We start from the raw sequence: 21682 nt of genomic DNA, 5'->3' as shown, positions 1-21682 counted from the left end.
AAACCTACAAGATATTTCGACTTAGTTCTCAGAGGCTGTTAAGTAGAGCAATTCCATTTGGGGTCGAATACTGCAGGCTTGTTTTCAAGTTTTTCCTAAAAAACGATAACGAACTAATACTTATAAATCTTCCAGGTCTACCAGAAGACACGGCCGCTCACAAGGGTATGTCGATGGGCGCCGCCAAGATGCTGCGGCGATTGATGCCGGTCCTTGACCGAACCTTCCAGCAGTTCCCGCACTATGACCTAATCCTGACAGGTATATGACTTACGATTATGATGTATTTTTTTTTGTTTGAGGTAATTTTAGCTAAAACTTACCACTTCGGTGAAAATCGCGATAAAGCACATTTTTTGACCTTTAACCGCCAGTAAATATATTTTTATTTTGGGAATTTTGAACAAGTTTAAGCTTGAAATAAATGAATGTACCTTCAGTATTATTTTTTTAGTCTAATTTGACCGGACCAGGAAGTGATGTGTACCTACGTACTGTAATATTATAATGTTTTCTGTAGTGTTAAAGGTTAATTAAAATTTCAGGTCACAGTCTGGGTGCAGGTGTAGCAGTATTAGTAGCATTAAAGTTAAGGCCGAGGTATCCACACCTTAAAGTATTCGCATTTTCAACACCAGGTCAGTCATTTTTAAATCTTATATCGTAAATCTTAAGAACAGACCCTTTTTTCTTTCGTTTGACAACATTTTTTTAGTAAATATTGACGAGGTTTTGTTTTAATTTTCTGGCTATTTATTTATATTTGTCTAAAACAATATTAATGATTAAGATCCAATGGGAGATCACTGCTATTAATAAATTAATCCCACTAATCAACTATTTCTGTATAAATATTTACATAGTTAACATTTGAAAAATTATGATTCTATATAAGTTTTATATCAACATGATCAAAATGACGCATTGCGTCCTATTATCCTTTTCATCGATACGCAACGTCGATAACAGATTGCAGTCATTGGCGGTAATTGATGACGCAGCAATTTCGATAGCTTTGTTTGTTATAGGAAACCTGTTAGGAATACAATTTATTTTAAGCTATGTGTTTTTACACGTCAGTTTTATAGTTTCTTATTCGATTCTCCGATATTTATTATTAATCGTCCTTACTTACAATTATTAAGTATTATAATTTATAATGAACTAATAAGTAGATACTCATTTGCATCTAGTCAAGTCATTTTTATATGACAAATGGTATTGTAAAGTATTCGTTATATGGGTCTGCCCTCAAGAGGGTTCCGTGACCCAAACTCGGCCGAAACATCTAAATAATTAATTTAAACTTCCGGGTCTTTATCCGGGTATTTTTTGTTTCTGTAAATCCATCGAAGCGACCGCATAGGAATTTTAGTACAATTATTTATATTATTAATACTAAAATATTATATTCTTAATTGCAACGGATGAACGTAAAGAAACAACTGATGTAATTTAAAAAAGAAATGATGATAATCAAGTATAAAAAAACAATATATCGTACAACAACAAATCAAAATCGGTTCGTAACTTTAGAAGCTACAATGCCTCATATTAAAGTTATAGGTAGCTCTCCTAATTTGTGTCGGGGCTTAAAAAAGCTTTGGTTTTGGTTTAAAAACCACCTAAGCATAGAAAGTACGATCAGTCTTTTTATATCTCATAGGTACCTCAAAACTTCATGAAATGTATGGCACTGTATTCTGCGATCTGTGCTGTAAATTGAAATTGAACTTGAATATATTGTAACTTCCAGCTGGCCTAATAAGTCGAGAAGCGGCGCGGTATACGGAAAGCTTCGTGCTAACAATCGGCGTTGGTGATGACCTGGTGATGAGGCTCAGCGTCCACAGCATCGAGAACTTGAGGACCAAGGTCATCCAGACCATACACGCCACCAAATTACCCAAGGTGAGTTACCACTTAGTAGGCATGTAATAAATTTAATCGAAAAAAATATATATGTATGTGTTTTCCTTTATATGCTGGATAATCATATTTATATGTGAATTTATTATATCATTATTAAAGAAGATAACCATTATAAGGGTAAATAGGTAAATAATATTTATAACGTTTAATTAAAAAAAAGACATTTTAATTAAATTTATATCAATAACAATTTCAACTTGATTGTCAGTAATTTCTAAAGGTTGTCGCCAAAATAGTGTATCTTTTCATAAAGCATTGTTACCTATTTAAAATAATAGGCAGGTAACTGAGGCATTGAGATATATTTAGGGCTCTACAAATAACTATCCTTTACTATTTTTCATAATAGTATCCTCCTCGTCCGTAATGATTTATAGTCCGCACCAAACTTATAGTCCGCGCAGTTTTGTTAGCATATTTATACTCCGTAACGTAAGGGCACACAGCTATTTGCCTGTGGGCAAGAGTAGGCAGCGGAGGGTGCCGAGGAGGTCCCGCGCTGTCTTCGTTCCGCTAATATCTGCAATTTGCTATTGCGACGTGACTCGTTTCTATGTTCGGTGCGGACTAGCAGTTTGGTGCGGATTATAAGTATTATAATTAACAGGTATATCCTATTTTTTGACTTGGCTAATTCAATATTTTTTATTCTAGTACCGAATAATGCTGAACGGCTTCGGTTACGCTCTATTCGGGGTGCCGGCCCGAGACCTGGAGTCCACCTGGCGGCGGCCAGAGGACCTGGAGGCGAACCACTCGGACGACTCCACAGACGCGCTGCTGGTACAGGGCGTGTCCACCGTGAGTGCTGTCAGTGTAAACCTTTCTCTTACCAGGAGTGCCGCTGTGTCGCTTGCTGTTCGCGCGCTTTCAGTGTTCATCGCGCCTCATCTCCTGTGTTGCCATCGTCATTTTTTTGCCTGTTTGGTTGCAGTTTTTTAATTATTGGTACTTCACCGTTTTTCATTTATGTCCTTAACGTGTCGTTTGGATAAGTCTTGTTGAAAAATAAGGCCTATTTAGTTGGTTTCAATACTGACCTACCCATTGTATTAACACGGTGTAATTGTACTACATATTTGTAACCTTGTAAATTATATTTTTTAACTATGTCACTTAAGATTTTCTTGTTATAATATGGTAATTAATCACAGGTAGTTTTCACATTTTCTGTGCCATTACTTAATAAATGTTCACTTAAAATCATTCAGTAATTAATCACTTAACTAGTTTTGTTTGTTTCCACAAACCTTTTGTTATTTTTTTACTATTCTTATAATTATGTACAGTGAAGACTTTTCTGTTCATTTTAATTTTATTGTGTTCATCACATTTTTTGTGGTATGCTTGTATTGGTTGCCGGTAGGTAGTGTGTGTGGATTTTTTCGCTTATACATTTTATTTACCTACCTAAATTTTTCACAGTCATATTTATTTTGATAAAGATGGCAATATTAACCGATGTACCATAATCAGATAAATGGATAACCTACGATCACGATTTATGGTAATTAATTTATTTATTTATTATGGCATTAATAAAATATAAAACAAAAAAGGCCTGGGTCAAAAAAGTTTACTTTGTATACGATTTTGTTGGTAAAGTTGGTAAATAGGCTGTAATTAAGTATTCATTGGTGATTGATGGTCGATATTTTTTACCCATTGTACAAAATTCATCTCTAATAACCAAACAGCAATCAAACTGTAATAAATTTCGTGCATTAACTCTTAAAATATATAATTTGTTACATACGAAATATTGGTAAAGGTAAGTGTGTTTTACTTGTTTTTATTGAGTGTTTGTTTTGTTTGTTGAAATAGTTAATGTTTGTTACACCAAGTAGTGATGGGCTAATGATTGTTGAAATTAGTGTTTTATTTAATGTTAAGTAGTCACATATGGACACCTGTTACCTTCTAATACCTTCCTGTTAATATTCTTTTGATAATTGATCAAATTGATGTAATATGTATTAGCGACGTCGTTTTTTTATAATATAGGAGTAGCAGACGAGGGTGCAGACTAACTGATGGTGAGTGGCTACTGCCGCCCATGGACATTTGTAACTAACCCCAGATAGGATTAGATTCCTACCTAAAGTTGGCCACTGATGCGCTGCTACCTCTGAGGACTGAGCTGGAACGTTTCAGAAAAGTATGTCTCCCTTAACACACCCTTCAAACCAGAACACAACAGCGCTTAAAACTGCTTTTATTATGTAGAAATATGTGTGGCGGTGGTGCCACCGGAATCGAATCACGAGGGGGACCATCTTCAAATAGTAGTGATGTCATAGAAAGTCAATTATATATAATGCTAAAGTGGAATTCGATCGTATTCCAGGAGGCGGCGCTAGTGTCGCGCAACGTATTCGCGCGGCGCTTCTCGTCGGCGCGGCTGTTCACCGCCGGCCGGATACTACACATCGCTAGGCGAAAGCGCATGGGCATTGAAAAGTAAGAGCAGTGTATATTATCATCACGTCACCCATTCGCTTTTTATCTATCAACGGAAGGAAATGTGGCCTTTCACCCTGAACACCAAATAGGATAGTAGGCTTATTTAGTGTCGGTCTCAGATAAATTGCTGATACTGCACGTTCCGTGTGTTTGGATACGTAGTTATTTTTTAATCTATTTCTATGATCTAAAGATTAGCACTTTGTTATTAAGCAATGCATCCTAGTCAATTCATGAGGTGTGACTATTCATTGCCTAGTGTAGTGTGAAATACCTGCCTTAATATTACATGTTTCATTTTTTCTTTTTAACTCATGTCTGAACACAGTAACGAAGGTGACGCCGAAAGGTAAGAAGTAACTTAATTAATTCTTAATCAATAAGCTTTACTTATATGTCCCATGTTACACACAACGAATACTAATAAATCAATGTTCCACAGGAAAGTGCGCACGCAAGAACCGACGTACGAGATGCGATGGGCGTGTCCCGAAGACTTCATGGAGCTGCAAGTGATGCCGCGCATGTTACTCGACCATTTACCAGAAAACGTGCACCGTACGATACAAACCGTTATAGAGGAGAAACACACGTACCGGGTCACGCAAATAGTTTAAGCTGACTAACCAACGGCATTTATTTTTATCTGTGCAACGCAGAACGGCTGTTATCTGTAGTATCTGTAGTCTTTACCGGTGTTTATGCGTTTGAGTTAATAATCGAGACTTATTTCAAAATGACACGACGTATGTATTTTCTGATGTTGTAAAAGTTACATTTAACACGGGAATTTTAAGACAAATATGTTAATTATTGACTTAACAATATATTCGTAGGGTCATTTAAAATTAAATAGAATGCAACACGCTCGTATATAAACACTTTAAAGTACAATATTGACTTTATACATACCATTAACTTGGCAACACTCTATCATTCTCGTGGGAAAGAATTATTGTCATGTCTTTAATTTTATCACATGAATATGGTAGGTTTGGTGAATGCCATTCTGTAGTTTTAAGCTTAAATTAGCAAAATCTTGTAGAACGAATTCATGACTCGCTTCAATGTTATTGAATTCTCTCAAAACTATCAATTGGGGCTTTTAAGAAACTCTGTACATAATAATTATTCGATAATTTTAACAGATTTGTAAATAATAAGTATAAATTATGACAAACAAATGTTTCTAATTAGAAAAGCGTAAGACGGCGTAGGAGTAAGTAATGTGAGAAGACTGTGATGATGTTTACGGCAACTGTTATTGTAAATGAGATGTTTATGGGTGTATGTGGTGTGTAGCGTTTAGTTTAATATAATTTGATATTATTGTGTGTAAATATTCAAACTATTTAGAAATAAGGACATCGTTTCACAGAAACATAGAGGAATGTTTAATCTCAACGCAATGCGTACCTACTGTAGATCTGAAAATATTTTTAGCTTTTACAATGGCAAATGATATTGAACTTAATTATGTTACCAACAAACTATTTTTCTGATAATTATTATTTATTTCTTGATTCTTCTTGTATATTTGTGTTTATATTTTATATTTGTTTATTATTTTTCTAAAAACACAATAAGTAGGTAATGAATTAAGTTTATACCTTCTTCCTATCGCATACAGCATTGTCTAAATCTAAATAAGCAAAGTTATTTTACCCCAACCAATAATAGTACGTACTCTACTATTGAATACAATTGTTTTTAATTTTTATATTTGATTTTGAATTAATGACACTTTTAGTTGTGATCTTTAAAAATTTGCTCAATTGAGAAGCAATTGTTTTTACAGCGAAGCACTTGCAGCATAGATTTTGTTAGAATTGCAATGCTACCACTAAGTACAATAATTAGATGTTAGAGTAGAATACAGTGTTACCGGAGTCAATTACATAGAAATACAAAATATTTTTAAGTCAATGTGCTAAAGATTTTAAAAGTAACCTAATAATTTTCTTCGGCATATCGTTATTAATATCTAGACACTTATTGTTAACAGTAACTCAGTACCTTTATTACCTTTACACGTGTAATATTGTAGTTTTATTAATGCCTTCTTCGACGATTGGTATATTTATAATCTTACGTTCACAGTGAACAGAACAACAAATTTTAATTACGTAGTATTAAGCACTATTGTAAATTACGATTGTAGTCCTCTTCTTGCACTAAGAATATCGTTCTTGTTCATAAACGTTAAATAGCATTGATTTAACTATTGTTTGTCTTCGTTTTCTTTTCGTTTCAAAATGCTATAGAAAAGGATAACAATTGTTAAACAATAGCTATTGAACGTTTATAAATAAGAGAGGTCGCTTACGGTGTTTTTTTAACGATTCAATAGTGCATTTTGTTAACACGCGTCTACATTTCTACTAAATCGGGACTGTTTTGGGCGATACCAGGTAGACCGGGGGGCTATGTGACAGCATTACGACTTTTTGAGATTGTATCGCAGTGAAATGAACTGAATCGTTGTGAAAAGTCGCTGTAGGCGACCACTTTAGAGGAAATAAAATTTACCGCATATTAAAATGTCATTAAAAGTTTCAAGTTGAAATACAACATGTGATGTATTGTTCTTGCCAACATCTTGTATAAATTAATTAATGTTACCAAGTATATTCATCCCTTCATTGAAACTCTCTCATCATTAGACTCGTGTCTGACAGAAGGACTGTAATGGATTGATCATAATATTGATAGTAATCGGAATAACGTCTCATTCTTAAATCATACCTTTAGAGTTATAAAGACGTAAAGAAAAAAATAGTTTGTACATAAGTAAAAAAAAACTAAAAGTGCCAAACTCGTGTAATTACTTTAATTCCGCTAGATGTCAATGTCGGATAAATGGAAATTGAAAATAACACATTTTGGATTCAAAATCACTTTTCTGGAATTATTATCCCGGGTTATTGCACGTAAATTGCGTTTTTGTAATTCTAAAGACGCGATAAGTATTTTCAGATAATATAACTAAAATTACGTAGAAAATTATTATAAAAACACGGCTTAATATTAGTATGTGTACATTTCTACTATCTATTTCGTGTAGATACACTTCGGGAACAAAATTTTTAGGACTTGATAAAATGTATTAACATTTACCTCTCTGTTTATAAGCATTTACCTTGAATAGGTAATATACATTCCAATTTCTATTTTCAGTGGCCCTCAGTCCATATATTTGTATGTATTTATGATCTGAAGGAACTTGATTTGGGTGGTGCCTTGCTGGTCTTTTAAGTTATTCTTTAGGCCACAAAGTCGTACACGTAAAATCCTATACACATTATATCTTTAAGCTAGCTTAGTACTAAATGAAACTATTATAATAAATTGTATTGGCAATATCAAATAGATAAATGTCGCCTAAAGAATGATATTATTTATTATTTTTCTGTTTAAAGTGCGTTTATAGAAACGAGAGTTTCGTTTAAGATGGACACTGTTATTAATCGGCGTTTCTATAACCGCACCTATTTTAGCTCGTGTTTGTTATCTAAATTTGTTACATATTTTGGGATCTACTTGTTTTAGTGTAATGTACATAATTTTGACGGCGCTAATGCCTCTTGTTAGTTATTGACGGTATCTTTCGCGAGTACTGACTGCATGTACGAGTACAATCAAGTATTAGAAGGACTGAGGTTCTTTTCACTTGTACCCTAAATTAGGGCTTTATATTCTCTCACTATATGTCTTAGAGTAAAGCCAATATTTTGTGTTGGGATTATGTTAAATTATATTAAAATCTATTTTAAGTAATTTATGTTGAATTATTTCTATCCATAGATACCTACTCAAATCCAAACCAAGGTTTTTTCAATCGTGTACGTGGAAGTTTGCACTTTATAAATTAACTTAGGAATTCTTTGGAATGGTTAATTTTATTTCAAAGAATATAGCTTTTGTTACACTTGTGTTGACTTCCCGTTACTCGTCAAGAGATGGCACCACGAGTATTCTGAATCACACTATCGAAGTTTTCTAAACATCTTGTACATAATTATACAAGATCCGAACAAAGACTGTCGGAGCATGGCCGCTCCCCGAGCATGATCACCTAGCCCGGCGGGAGATTTCGAGATTTCGTTTACATAATTTTATTTCAAAAATATTTGTTACATTATTATAATAAAAATATGTACTGTATTCAATTTAATAAAACGAATATACACATGTCAATTGATATATTATTTATTCAAAGTAGCTACGTACGATAACAAAAATATAATTAATCTCTCAGTCGACAAAACATTATCACAGCATCAACATCGAAGCCAATTTTCAATACATTTCTCTTATATTTTATAACATAGCTTATATGATATTTAAAAGTAAACATTTGGTATATTTAATACAGCTAAAAGAGTTTAAAATTTCATTTTTATATTTATTGTACACAAGATAATATAATGAGCATTATAGATAGAAATTGAAGTGAGATCGAATATATTTTAATTGAGGCTTATATCATCTAATTAGGTTTTGCAATTCTGTCATAGCGGCTTGGGAAGCGGGAGTTTTGTTTTTCTCTGTCTTGTACCTAGAAGACATAAATCAAATATATTAACAGATATTTTTAAACTTTACAGAATTAGAATAATTCCTAATATTGAATTTTTACTTCAAATTAATAATAATTATATTACACTGGCAACAGATTTAGCGGCAGATTTTTTTAAATGTGATATTTTTCTATAACCATCTATTTATTGGCTTTCGTAATTATTATTATATGAATAAAAACTTCATTAATTGGCGCGAGTAGCGCGAATTTACCAGTGACCATAGTTGTAATTTTAAAGGTACAAAATAATAAAATTACCTAATTATTGGCCTGTATTATAACAGCAACACATTTGCCAAACCTTTAATAGGGCAACTGTATTATGTAACTTTTTTTCTCGAGGGGGAAACCTTCAAACCGACGACGTGGGAGCGACGTTATGTGGGATATGGGTTATGTGGGATTTTTACCGCACTAAAACCCTCCCGGTGGCCGTCCTCTACGCTTGTTGGAGTTCTCCGGGATTTTCGACGGAACACAACAGGAGTACTCCAAGCGCGATGCCCTGATCAGGCTCTACCCTGGGGGAGCAGTTTTTGCTCCTCCTACACCATGTAGTGTTTACGACGGTATGCGACCACACATACCGCCGTCCTTCCCGGGCTCGGCTCCTCCTGCTGGACGGTTCGAGCTGCCACTCTTGCCACCCGCAACCCCGGAAGCCCCCTTTTAGTCGCCTCCTACGACAGGCAAGGGATACCGTAGCCCTATTCTAGTCCCGGAATCACAGGGACAATGTATTATGTACCAATCGCAAAACTGATACGACGTGTCCGCTATGTCAGTTTCTGTCGCAGAAGCGGTGCATAAGTCACCACTGAGTACATACCTCTCGCAGAAGTGGTGCGCGAGGTCCGGCCGCGCGGCGGCCAGGTCGCGTAAGTACCGCTGGTCGTGCGCCAGCGTGCGGCGGTACGCCAGCTCGCGCCACGCCACGCCGCCGCGAGCGGACAGCAACACCAAACCCTCCATGAAACTGGAATATTACATTGTATTCTTAATATCATTTATTACACTAGTTTACAAAATTATTTTTTTTATCTATTGCCGCCAATTTTATGAATGTAAATGTTCATTTATAACTCGTTTATGATATATATACTCTCAAAATTGTTTGTACAGCTCGCTTATTTTTCTTCTTTATATTTTTTTCTTATTTATTAGTCCATAACGAACATATTTTACTGTGTTAAGAATAATATCTGAATTTATTTTGACATGAATACTTCTAGAAGAAGTTGTTTAATTAATCCAAATAACTTTTGCACCATTTGCGGAGAGTACGTGTTTAAGAATTGTCGGAAATTTATATCAGAGTTGGTTAAAAAACCTATATTCTATTATTGTTTTTAAAATGTCCTTGGATAAAAATGACAAGTCTTGGGCGCCTAATTGTGTTTGTAAATCGTTCTTTGGATATTTAAGATTATGGACAAGTCGTAAAAGAAGTGCCTTTAAATTTGTAACACCAACTATTTGGCGAGAACCATAAAATCATCTCCATGACTGTTACTTTTGTAGCACGAACATAAACATCATAAACTCCAAATATCGAATTTAATGGCAATACCCAAGTACTACTCGTGTTCAGCTTCCAGTGAAACATTCATCTGACTTACTGTCATAAATAATTTAGCAAAAACGTAACAAAATAATCCAAAGGTAGACCAGAACAGTATTTATAATCAACCTTAGTATTCGAGACCCAATTGAGGTCGGCCACGGGTACTTTAATACTACCGCGGATTATGTTCGAACGCCTGGAGTAAGTTCCTCCCTTGTCTGTGTTTCGCATAACCGCTTTAAAGCGCAATACAGCGCTTTACAATGTTATTAATAAACAGATATACCCTTTGTAATATTACACACCAAGTTTCACTACAGTTACATAACAACAGATATTTTTTTTATAAATCTTACTTCAAATATTCACTGACGAGGGCATACATCTGTTCAGTGCTTCTGTTCAAGATAAGTCTAGTTGGGGATGCATTCAATAAGGATATTTGTAATGCGATTTGCTGCGCCAGTGCTGCCATCTCTCCGGCAAACCCTGTGCAACCTCCTTGCAAGTATAATTCTGCTGCATCAGTGCAATGATTCAAAGCGGTTTCTAACAGTGATCTCGTTGGCACATTATCATGGATTTGGAGCCAAACTGGCTGTGGAGCTTTTCTCGACGTAGTTTTAACTGAATCAGTCGCCATTTTCTCTAAATCGTCAATCAAATGCAGCGCTTGTTTCTTCTTCACGTTAGCGGCTTCGGCGTACATGTTGAAATGCAACGCGACCATTATGTAGGTGTCGGTGTCCCCCGGGCAATGGGTCTTCAAGAAATCTAGAAGTCCCTGCTTAAACTCGGCTATTTTATCTTGCTGTTGGCCCAGCATGTAATCGAACTGGCCGAGAAGGAATTCGAATTGATGATTGTCTCGTAACGCCTGAAAATAATAATTAATCTTGTAAATTAAATGGTCCCGACACTACCCAATTTTTTAGTTTACATACTAAGATTAAAATATACATAGATTTAAGATGTATTATTTATTAGTTTGGGGACATGTTGTAGTACACAGCGCCACTGCAATGCCCTCCGTGACGCAAACGCACAAGACCCGCGCCGCCAGCGCCTGCGCCGAGCGCAGCGCCACCGCCACGCCCTCCGTGTGCAGCGCGCGAGGCCGCTCCCCCATCACCTGCAGGATGTACGCGCACTCGGTGTAGCGCGCGAGGCCGGTGAGCAGGCGCGCCATGAGCCGCCACGAGCGCGCCGCCAGCAGCCGCGCCGCCAGCGCCTGCGCCGAGCGCAGCGCCACCGCCACGCCCTCCGTGTGCAGCGCGCGAGGCCGCTCCCCCATCACCTGCAGGATGTACGCGCACTCGGTGTAGCGCGCGAGGCCGGTGAGCAGGCGCGCCATGAGCCGCCACGAGCGCGCCGCCAGCAGCCGCGCCGCCAGCGCCTGCGCCGAGCGCAGCGCCACCGCCACGCCCTCCGTGTGCAGCGCGCGAGGCCGCTCCCCCATCACCTGCAGGATGTACGCGCACTCGGTGTAGCGCGCGAGGCCGGTGAGCAGGCGCGCCATGAGCCGCCACGAGCGCGCCGCCAGCAGCCGCGCCGCCAGCGCCTGCGCCGAGCGCAGCGCCACCGCCACGCCCTCCGTGTGCAGCGCGCGAGGCCGCTCCCCCATCACCTGCAGGATGTACGCGCACTCGGTGTAGCGCGCGAGGCCGGTGAGCAGGCGCGCCATGAGCCGCCACGAGCGCGCCGCCAGCAGCCGCGCCGCCAGCGCCTGCGCCGAGCGCAGCGCCACCGCCACGCCCTCCGTGTGCAGCGCGCGAGGCCGCTCCCCCATCACCTGCAGGATGTACGCGCACTCGGTGTAGCGCGCGAGGCCGGTGAGCAGGCGCGCCATGAGCCGCCACGAGCGCGCCGCCAGCAGCCGCGCCGCCAGCGCCTGCGCCGAGCGCAGCGCCACCGCCACGCCCTCCGTGTGCAGCGCGCGAGGCCGCTCCCCCATCACCTGCAGGATGTACGCGCACTCGGTGTAGCGCGCGAGGCCGGTGAGCAGGCGCGCCATGAGCCGCCACGAGCGCGCCGCCAGCAGCCGCGCCGCCAGCGCCTGCGCCGAGCGCAGCGCCACCGCCACGCCCTCCGTGTGCAGCGCGCGAGGCCGCTCCCCCATCACCTGCAGGATGTACGCGCACTCGGTGTAGCGCGCGAGGCCGGTGAGCAGGCGCGCCATGAGCCGCCACGAGCGCGCCGCCAGCAGCCGCGCCGCCAGCGCCTGCGCCGAGCGCAGCGCCACCGCCACGCCCTCCGTGTCGCACGCGCACGAGAACCACTCGTGACCGACCACCAGCAGCTCGATCGATATTATGTTCACCTGGACCACAAATGTTGACGAGTATTATGCCACTTACGTAGCCACTCGATCGTCATTGCATGCAAGCACCGACATAAATGCAACTTGAAACTAATGCAAGTACGTATTTTTTCACTGCCAGTAAACAACTATTGAGAAGAAAAATACAAGAACCATACATTTGAATAACAATAATAAACTAGCTTTGAATATGTTCATAGTCTTGGCTTATCATTATGATCGAATATTTTTTTATAACATTAAGTAACCAATCAATATTTGTACAATTAATTAAAAAAATAATTGCAGTAAATAATATAATTCGAATGTCAAAAGTTATCGAATAAAAATATCAAGAACATACACTAACCTAAAACAAATCACTACTCATTTCGATAAATCTCACTATCCTACTTACATGTGTGATTTCTTACCTGTTTAGTAGAAAGTTTGGCACCCTTCGTTATCTTCCTGATATTGGACTTCACCTCATAGGGTATATGGACATTACTTCTGGATATCACATCAAACAGATTCCGTCGTGTGTCCCTCGACATCTTGTTCCCAGCCGTGTACACGGTGGATACTGAGAAAACCGATTCAGTCTCTGCTGACATTAAGGTTCCCTCTTCAGTCAATATCGATTCCACTTCATCGCCCTCCACATTCTGATATTCCTCATCAATCAACGTCTCCACATCGAGACAACTGTCGTCCAAAACATTCTCTGGGATCCTAGCGGCTGTGTTCGCTTTGTAAATCTTTTGGAATGCCATCAGATGGTCCAAAATGAGTCTTCCGATAAGACTGCAGGCATCTGGACGCATGTTCAGAAACATTTCTAGATCAGAATTGAGGACGTAGCCCCAGAGAGTGTACTGGAAGTGCTCCTTTTGTCTGAACGTAGATGTCTTTACTAGATGAGGCGATATTATTGCTGCTACCATCTCACGGCACAGATATTCGGCAATCTAAAAAAATATAAACACACCTTGTGAAGTGGTGGTAGTTGTATTGACATTCAAAAAGTGCTCTGTAAAGAACCTATTTTGAATAAAAAAAATTGATTTCATTTGATTTGATATGATATATATTTTTTAAATACATACCCAAAAGTATCAAAAAACATTTTTTTTAATATTTTAAAGCATTGTATAGTGTATAGCACAAATACCTGTTTGGATGGAATGTTGAAGGTCCTAAACACTAGATTTGCCAATGACATCCTGGCTCGTCCGCTCACTAGGTTTATGAAGTCCAGAGCACGATATTGATACTTGAGCACTGATGTGTAGTCCCATCCGATCTGTAGTGCGATGCGGTAGTAGCTAGCTACCTGCAATGACAAAAATATAACATTTATAACTGAGCAAAAATACTGCACACTAAACTTGAGGCAATATTTTACTAAACGATAATATTTGATCATCATATGAATGACAAACAATTTGTTTTATCATTATATCATTTGTATACAAAGAGAAAATATTTTTAAAATGTAATATAATTATATTTTATTGTAATAAAAATATATATTAAATTAAAATACAAGAATTGTAAGCCTAAAAGAACAAAATGAATGTGCCATTTAACATAATTATTTTTCATGATTAACATCGGTTAATCAATTATAAAGGAGAAAAATACGGAAAAGTTACTTTACATATTTCTTTCCTTTATAGGGTAGAAGGGAGGAAGTTGTTACTCCGTAAAAATCTTCCAGAGACTCAATAGCTTCAACCATGCACAGAGATGCATACAAACACAAAAACAATACCTGCTTAGCTACAGATAGCCCGCTGCGCACAGCCAATGCGTCTAAAGCAGTTAATCTGTCGGCTTCCTCCCGAGCGGCCAAGTGTGGCACGCTGTCACTGTCCTGTCGCTCCTGGATCACCACCAGCTCCTCGAAACTGGCGTCCGAGGCCTCTGACACTGAATAATGTGGATAAAAAGTTAAGGAGTGTTGTGGTTGTATTGAAATAAATTTGAAGACTAACTCTACGCTCCATAATGTAATAATTATTCAAAAATACAAAGAATAAAGGCTTTCCTTCACATATTATGTAACAATCCGACTATACTCTTCCAAATAAATAACTACCTACTTTCAAACAAATGCTATTAATTCAGTAGAAGTAGAATAATTCCATATTTTAAGTAGAACGATTTCTATTGTATTGTAAAAACGATGTAACAGACAAGCTTAAATCTGTAGGCCTAGAAGCAACAAAAAGTTTTTCTTAAATCCAGTCCTTAAATTAAATATAAAAACTCGTATCTAAGGAAATACAAACCTGTCAATTTATTTTGCAAAGTAGAAGAAGAGATGACCAAACGCAACTCCTGCGGCAATTCGTATGGTGAACACGTGCCCTCTGCTAGCTTGAGACATGTCCGCATAATCTGCACTGGACACGCCGGTGTCCTGTATCTGTACTCTGCTGGAGTACTGAACAGAGCGGACAGACGGAATGCTTCCACCAGCAGCTTCAACTCGAGCAGTTGGTGGATGGTCTTCGTCCACACTTCTATCGACTCGGGATCCTCCAACAACACGATATTCTCGATGTTCCCGACATCAGACTCCACCTCGATTTCGTGGAGCAGCGAAGAAAAGGTCTTTTCGACGTTCACTTGGCCCATCTTCTTTGATAGACTAGGATCCTTCTGTCCATTGAGTATGAAATGTAAAGTGCTAGGATAGTTGTTCAGAAATACACTATCCCGGTTTTCGCTCTGGAAATACGCATCCCACATGGAATGCTCTATCTTTTCCCTCCTTTGGCCATACTCGTGGCTTTCTTCAAACCAGCTCATTATTATTCTGTACGAGTAGAACTTTTGCGCTGTGTTTGACACATACTCAACGTGATTAACGAGAAAGCCGATAGCCTCGTTGAAATGCACGCCAGCCTTTTTGAAAGCCTCGCTACATTCAGCTATGAATAGCGTGAAGTCTTTGTCTTCCATTATTACGTCTTCTCGGGCCATCAGCGTTGCATGTTTATATGTCCATTCGGCTATCAAAATATCATTCACCGGTAAGCCAGCTAGCTTCGCGATTTTGAGAGCTACGGCGTAATTTTGGTGTGCCGTGTACATATCAACACATTGTGATAAGTAAGTGCCTGCGTCGTCTTGCAACATCTTGGATATGTTGACGACTAAGGAAGTTTCCATTGATATCTGGAAAATCTCGAAGAGTGTCGAAAAATTTGGAGATGGCACTGAAAAGTAATAAGATATAACATGAAACTGTTCAATGAATAAAATAAACATATTTATGTAACACATAATAATGTGTTACGGAGTTTATTAAAATATACCTGTTAAACTTTTTTCAAATTGTGCTTCGGCCAAACATTTCAAAAACTCCCTTTGATGGAACGCACTGTCAAAGCAGTGACAGAGAGCAATCTTGACGAGAGAAACGGCAATCTTTTGCAGAGTTTCCCTTGAAATCTGACAGTTGAAGTTATTCGAGTCTACGCTGTACTTCCGCTGACATATTTGCAGGAAGCTCACGAGGAACTTGTTCGTCTCAGTGTCGAAAACACGTAACCGTATGCATCGGTACAAAAACGATGTGAGGTGTGTCAATGGGTTCTCCTAGAATGACATTATTAATCAAATTTATCGCATAAATAAAAAATAATTGGTTTTATAAAGATTTAACAGGTGCTATTAGCAAAAAATAACGTAATGGTTAATCATATAATATTTTTGCATTACAATTTAGTATAAAGATAAATCTTCAAAAAAAAGTATTTGTGCTTTGTATGTATATATATTTGTATAAAAATGTATTATATTTGACCGATTGCGTTGGTGACTAAAATACTATTGCATATTACTTACCGGCATAAAGATAAGCATTGATTCGTGTAGAGTTGTCACGTAGCCTTCTTGGAGACAGATTTCGGCAACATATTGAAACGGCTGCGAGGGAACAAGTTGAGCAATTTCGGTCTTAGATATCCCTCGAACATCACTAGTCTTCTCTAGAGAAGCCAAGATCCAATGACCCCATAAAACATCCAATGCATTTGGCTAAAAATAAATCAACACTATAAAATTTGGTTATGCTTAAAACATCCAGTGAAATTGTTACACAACACAACACACACAAAGTATAAAAAATAATTAAAATAAATAAACGGATTACGACATACTTTCATGCATCAATAAACACTAGGTTTCAAAGAACTCCATGAATAGATAGATAAATTTATAAAGAAACATGGGAATTTGTAATGATACGTGGCCACTTAGTAATCCAAAAATATCTAGAGGAAACAAAAGCATTTCTAAAAATATCCAAGCGCTTCTTGAAGAAACAGAAGGACTCGCTATGAATAAAAAAAATCTTCCACTTACTTCATAGCAAGTAGCTATCAGCACCAACAGCGGTTCCCTGTAATGGTATGCGGCTCGCAGTAAAGCAGCGGGCGGGTCCTCCGGCCCGTGGCACGCCGCCGCCACCTCCCACAGGTCGCGGCCCATGTACTGCCCCGCGGTGACCTCGCACGAACTGTGTGATGGGGTCTGAAAGGCGAAGTTCAGGACTTTATGACGACCCGCGTGGCGGAGCGGTCACCATGCCAGTCTGACGTGCAGAGGGTCCCGGGTTCGATCCCCGGCCAGACAGATTTCTAAATCATGAATTTAGATTTGTGTTTCTGGGTCTGGGTGTTTGTGTATTTGTCTCTGTGTGTGTCCATAGCACCCACGATACAGGGAATCCTAGTGTGGGGCTGTGAGTGTATAAAGCGTTTTATTTTTTTCAAATCGATGCGATGTTATGCTTGATGCTTCTCCATACGGACAGCATGATTAAGTTTGATATGTTAAACTGTGTGTCGTCCACGCAGTCACGATCTAATTGCACACAATCGTGACTTGAACTGCCCGGATTCCGCTGCAGTTTTGTGACGTCTTCACTCCCAATCGTGAATTATTAAGCAAATATTAGGTATAAGCGAACACTGTGAACACAGGTCCTAAACTATAAGCGGGGCGTCGCCACGTGCGATCAGTTAGTTGTAACTGAACTGCATGCAGTTGAACATACCAACTTGATTCAAGCTTTCCTATTAATACAGACTGTAAATGTGTAAAAGTATATGTAAATTTAAATGCTTACAGATTCAACGGAACTCATTCTTCTGAGTCTTCTTTGCCCATTGCTCGAACTAGATTTGCTGTCTCTGTCGTCTTCACAGCTTCTGTGCAACATTATATATTTCAAGTGCTCTGCGTACGATTTCTTCTCGAACTCTTGAGACAATTGGAGCATTTGGGCTAATGGATACCGGAAAACGTCGCCAAAGAGTAAAAAGTTAAACCACGAATTATCGTGAACGAATTGTTTGAGTTGCATTTCAGGCAGAGGCAGATTGTGCAGCACTGCAAACTTAACCATAGTCTGAGACTCGTACAGAACTACTGACATATCGAATTTACCCTCCTTTTCTTGAATTTCTTTCAATTTAGCCAAGGTGATTTCCTCTAGATATTCTAGAATACTTCTCGCAGCCTCATCGTTGCTTTGAATTAGCTTGGACACGTACTCATTTAACAGCTTATTGACGTTTTCTTCGCTCATATCCCGACGGTACATGAGATGATGTTTGATCATTCGCACGGCAGACATGTGTACTCGGCACCGCGTTGGGTTGCATCCGATCATTGCAACAAATGACACGGTGCACGCAACCATTGCGGGATCGGACCAATTCTGTAATGCTAAGGCATGAGCCTCACAACATGCGCTTTTTATACTTTTCTCCTGAAGACGATTGTATGTCTGGTATTGCTGAGATACGAACGCTTGGCTAGCGTTACAGGGACGATACTGCTTTAAATAATAAACATGGTTTAACTTAGCCACATATCCGTATCTTTTCATAAGCTTTTCGTTAGCAAAATCGGGCATGTCAACAGATTTATGCGACAATGCTTTTATACCCGCACGTATATCCACATCAGACGATAACAGGCTACCCAAACTCCGTCTATCGGCTTTGTCAGTAGCCAAGTGGTTCATGCTCTGATTAACGAGCTGAAATTCAAATACTTTCGAAACATCTAAGCCACGGTATCCTGAAAGCAATTGATAGACATTCACGTCTCTACATTCGTATACGCTGTTGTTGTTGGAATATTTTTTGAAAACATTATTTAAATGCGGAAGTTTATGCCTGTACCCTTTATTTGGCAATTTGAAATCCTTAAACTCTAGGAAGTCTTCTTTCGTGAAAATATCGAACAAACTAGTGTTATCGTCTAGAAGAATCATGCCAAGAACGAGGTGAGGGTTTGACGAGATATAGTTATCTATATCCTTATTGGCAATTTGTTGGCAAGTTTTGTACACAGGCACCACATGACTTTGTCTGTCTTTTGTTTGTTCGATACTTTTGAACAACAACCACAGCTCGATACAGTCCCTTGCTTCCTCTTCGACATTCGACAAATCCGTGTCCAACATGTGGCTATCAACACACATCGTCAAGACTTTGTATAACTTATTCTTCACGCAGTATTTTGCCAACTCAAAGTAAAAATCTTCTTTGCTTATTGTTGCACATGATTCTGATAATATCTCATCTATGAGCTTTAAGTTTTGTGTTCTGGCTAGTCTTGCTATGATTTGGCACAATTCTTTACGCTCCTCTTCGACAACTATGCCGTAAGAACACAAAGTATCGTAAATACACATTTTCGTATAAACAAAGCAATCAGTTTTAGCTACAATTTCAATCATATCATTTGTAATGGGCCATGTACGAAATATGTTGTCTAGGTTTTCTAGAATATCTGTATGAAAGCCCTTAGTGTCTATATTCAGGAGTTTGTTGGCAAAATTATCGTTGGTAAAGAATAGGTATCTCGCATTCATGTCGCGAACAACTTCGGACATTTGCACATTTATCCAACGCACCAAAATCATAGCCTTGTTCTGTTCTATTAGGTAATTCCACATTTGAGGAGGCGATGAAAAGTCCAATAGTGAGAATTCTAAAAAGATACAAGGGAAACTCATTAATAATAAGCTATTGATACTTATATTGTATGAAAGCAACAAAACATTTATAAGAACATTGTTAACAAATACTGAATGTCTAACAACTGCAAAACTAAGGTCATACATTGTTTACAACAAAAACATGTGCTGATGATTCACATATTTAAAGACTGATACATCTATCGAACACAAATGATTTATGAACTGCAGTGTTTTTAGAGTTCATTATGTATTATTAAGTTAATATTAAGATTAGTAGAGAAAAGCATGTTTGAATGTCCTGTCTCAGTGTTAAAATATGAAATTCAATAATTTATTCTTACCAAATGTGTCAAAAAACAAAGCCGTTGCAATTTTGCTTTTCCAATCTGGAGAATACTTTTGTATTTTCTCTATAGTCAGCTCTTTGATTTCACTTTCATTGACAAACACTCTGTTGCTACCAGAACCGAATACTTTGTTTTGTTTAAATTTACCGTCAACTTCAAATGACCTTTCTAGATATCGGAGAAGATGCCAATGTCTTTTAAAGTCTTCCCATTTGGTTAGATTTTCACTTTTTATATCTTTTGACATTTTCTCTATATGGGTCACTATGAAATCTCTGTACTCAATTTGTGGTGAGGACTGAGCAAGGTCCATTAAATGCTCCTCTGGATTGACATTGGCTTTGTTCAATATGTGGAGGACTTTGAAGATCTGCTTCCGTGTAAGAAGTTGAACTGTCCATGCTTTTACCTGCAAATTAATAACATTTTTCTATAATAATGATTGCCATGTCAGTCAGTTTGACATTAAAAGATCACTGAACCGCGTGGGTTCAGTGATCTGAAGAACATGAATCACATATTGTAATTTTCTCATATAACATGGTAATGTAATTTTCTGTAATTATCGCTATATTAAAATATCACAATCCTTAGTATGGAGAAATTGTGAAATGAAAAATGCAAAGAATCAGATAGATTGTAAATAAAAACAAGTGTACGTTGAAATGCCTCATATAAAAGATATCTACACCTTTTCACTGAAACACAAGAAATGTTACATGCTACAAATGGTTACCTTTTTAATGTTATGTGTGATTTTTTTACAGATGTCCATGTTTATACTTTAACTTATTAACTTATAAAAAAAATTGCAACAATGCGTGACAACAATGTGTAAACATTTCTAGTCTAGTCCAACAAATATACTCCTATAGTAAGAAGTATATACTAACCTCTGCTAAAAACCAATCCTTAGCCGTTTCTTCAGTCCATGAATTTTTATACATAAGATATTTTATTGCTAAATTAATATGAGTTCCCTTAGCGGCCGCTTCTCTGACCATGTCCCTTAGAGATTTCTGCTCCCACGAGTTCCAAATGATCTTCTCATTTTGACTTAGCCCCTCCATAGTAAAAACTAATCACCACGTAATTAAACAATAATATCACAATACATTAGACTGAGAGATTCATACGAAGGAAATTATATGCGTTTCCCCGTGCTAACACATAGTTTAAAAAGATATACACAACAAAATGAATTGAGTAACGAAATACTATATTTATAAAAACAAAGGAAATTGACTTTTGTTATGTACGGGTCATTCGTGATTACACAAATACGTAATAGCAATCTTGCAATCGGCACTTGCCGTACTAAGCAGTCACTACATGAGATACAAAGTAAACTATTATTATGCAGTAAAACGCAACACAACACTATAATATAATAATTGTTTAAGATAAGTGTAACATTTTCAACACTATTTGGTCAATAATATTTATGGTCAGAGAGCATGACATTGACACAATTGACATCTAT

The 21682-nt window shown here is 38.3% G+C and overlaps 2 protein-coding genes across 4 annotated transcripts in view; one reads left to right on the top strand and one right to left on the bottom strand.

Annotated features, from left to right (window-relative positions):
* The window catches only part of inaE (inactivation no afterpotential E), a 98635-nt gene extending 90463 nt beyond the window's left edge, over positions 1 to 8172 (top strand). For 2 of the 3 annotated variants that reach the window (XM_073087628.1, XM_073087630.1), the window contains exons 9-14: positions 136 to 261; positions 546 to 638; positions 1757 to 1911; positions 2587 to 2742; positions 4280 to 4392; positions 4838 to 8172. In XM_073087628.1, coding sequence (XP_072943729.1) covers positions 136 to 261; positions 546 to 638; positions 1757 to 1911; positions 2587 to 2742; positions 4280 to 4392; positions 4838 to 5012 — 818 coding nt within the window. In that variant the 3' untranslated portion in view covers positions 5013 to 8172. The remainder of the gene's footprint in view (positions 1 to 135; positions 262 to 545; positions 639 to 1756; positions 1912 to 2586; positions 2743 to 4279; positions 4393 to 4837) is intronic. The other variant, XM_073087631.1, reaches the window with a different exon arrangement.
* A 416-nt stretch (positions 8173 to 8588) lies between these two features.
* LOC140753184 (uncharacterized) lies at positions 8589 to 21676 on the bottom strand. Its single transcript, XM_073087611.1, has 15 exons — positions 21446 to 21676; positions 21093 to 21277; positions 20194 to 20608; positions 17987 to 19863; positions 17221 to 17388; positions 16702 to 16893; positions 16170 to 16452; positions 15138 to 16070; positions 14618 to 14775; positions 14015 to 14176; positions 13275 to 13811; positions 11674 to 12861; positions 10898 to 11418; positions 9807 to 9953; positions 8589 to 8953 (listed from the first exon to the last, which is right to left on the bottom strand). Exons 2-15 carry the CDS (start codon positions 21267 to 21269, stop codon positions 8881 to 8883), a joined length of 6831 nt encoding a protein of 2276 aa, XP_072943712.1. The 5' UTR covers positions 21270 to 21277; positions 21446 to 21676; the 3' UTR covers positions 8589 to 8880.
* Between the last annotated feature and the right edge of the window lie 6 nt (positions 21677 to 21682).

Source organism: Epargyreus clarus, unplaced genomic scaffold, assembly GCF_041222505.1.
Source record: "Epargyreus clarus isolate Ecla_fem2 unplaced genomic scaffold, WU_Ecla_fem_2.2 ptg000026l, whole genome shotgun sequence".
In the NCBI taxonomy this organism is placed as follows: domain Eukaryota; kingdom Metazoa; phylum Arthropoda; class Insecta; order Lepidoptera; family Hesperiidae; genus Epargyreus; species Epargyreus clarus.
The sequence above is the reverse complement of the archived record's forward strand: the minus strand, read 5'-3'. Positions and strand labels throughout refer to the sequence as shown.

What these genes read in the sequence shown, in the direction of transcription:
- LOC140753184 (XM_073087611.1), bottom strand. Translation starts at nt 21,269, where the DNA reads ATGGAGGGGCTAAGTCAAAATGAGAAGATCATTTGGAACTCGTGGGAG. An exon ending in GAATGAGTTCCGTTGAATCT is followed by an intron (nt 17,389 to 17,986) that starts GTAAGCATTTAA and finishes TTCGCCTTTCAG; the next exon opens with ACCCCATCACACAGTTCGTG. An exon ending in ATTTGAAAAAAGTTTAACAG is followed by an intron (nt 16,071 to 16,169) that starts GTATATTTTAAT and finishes ATTACTTTTCAG; the next exon opens with TGCCATCTCCAAATTTTTCG.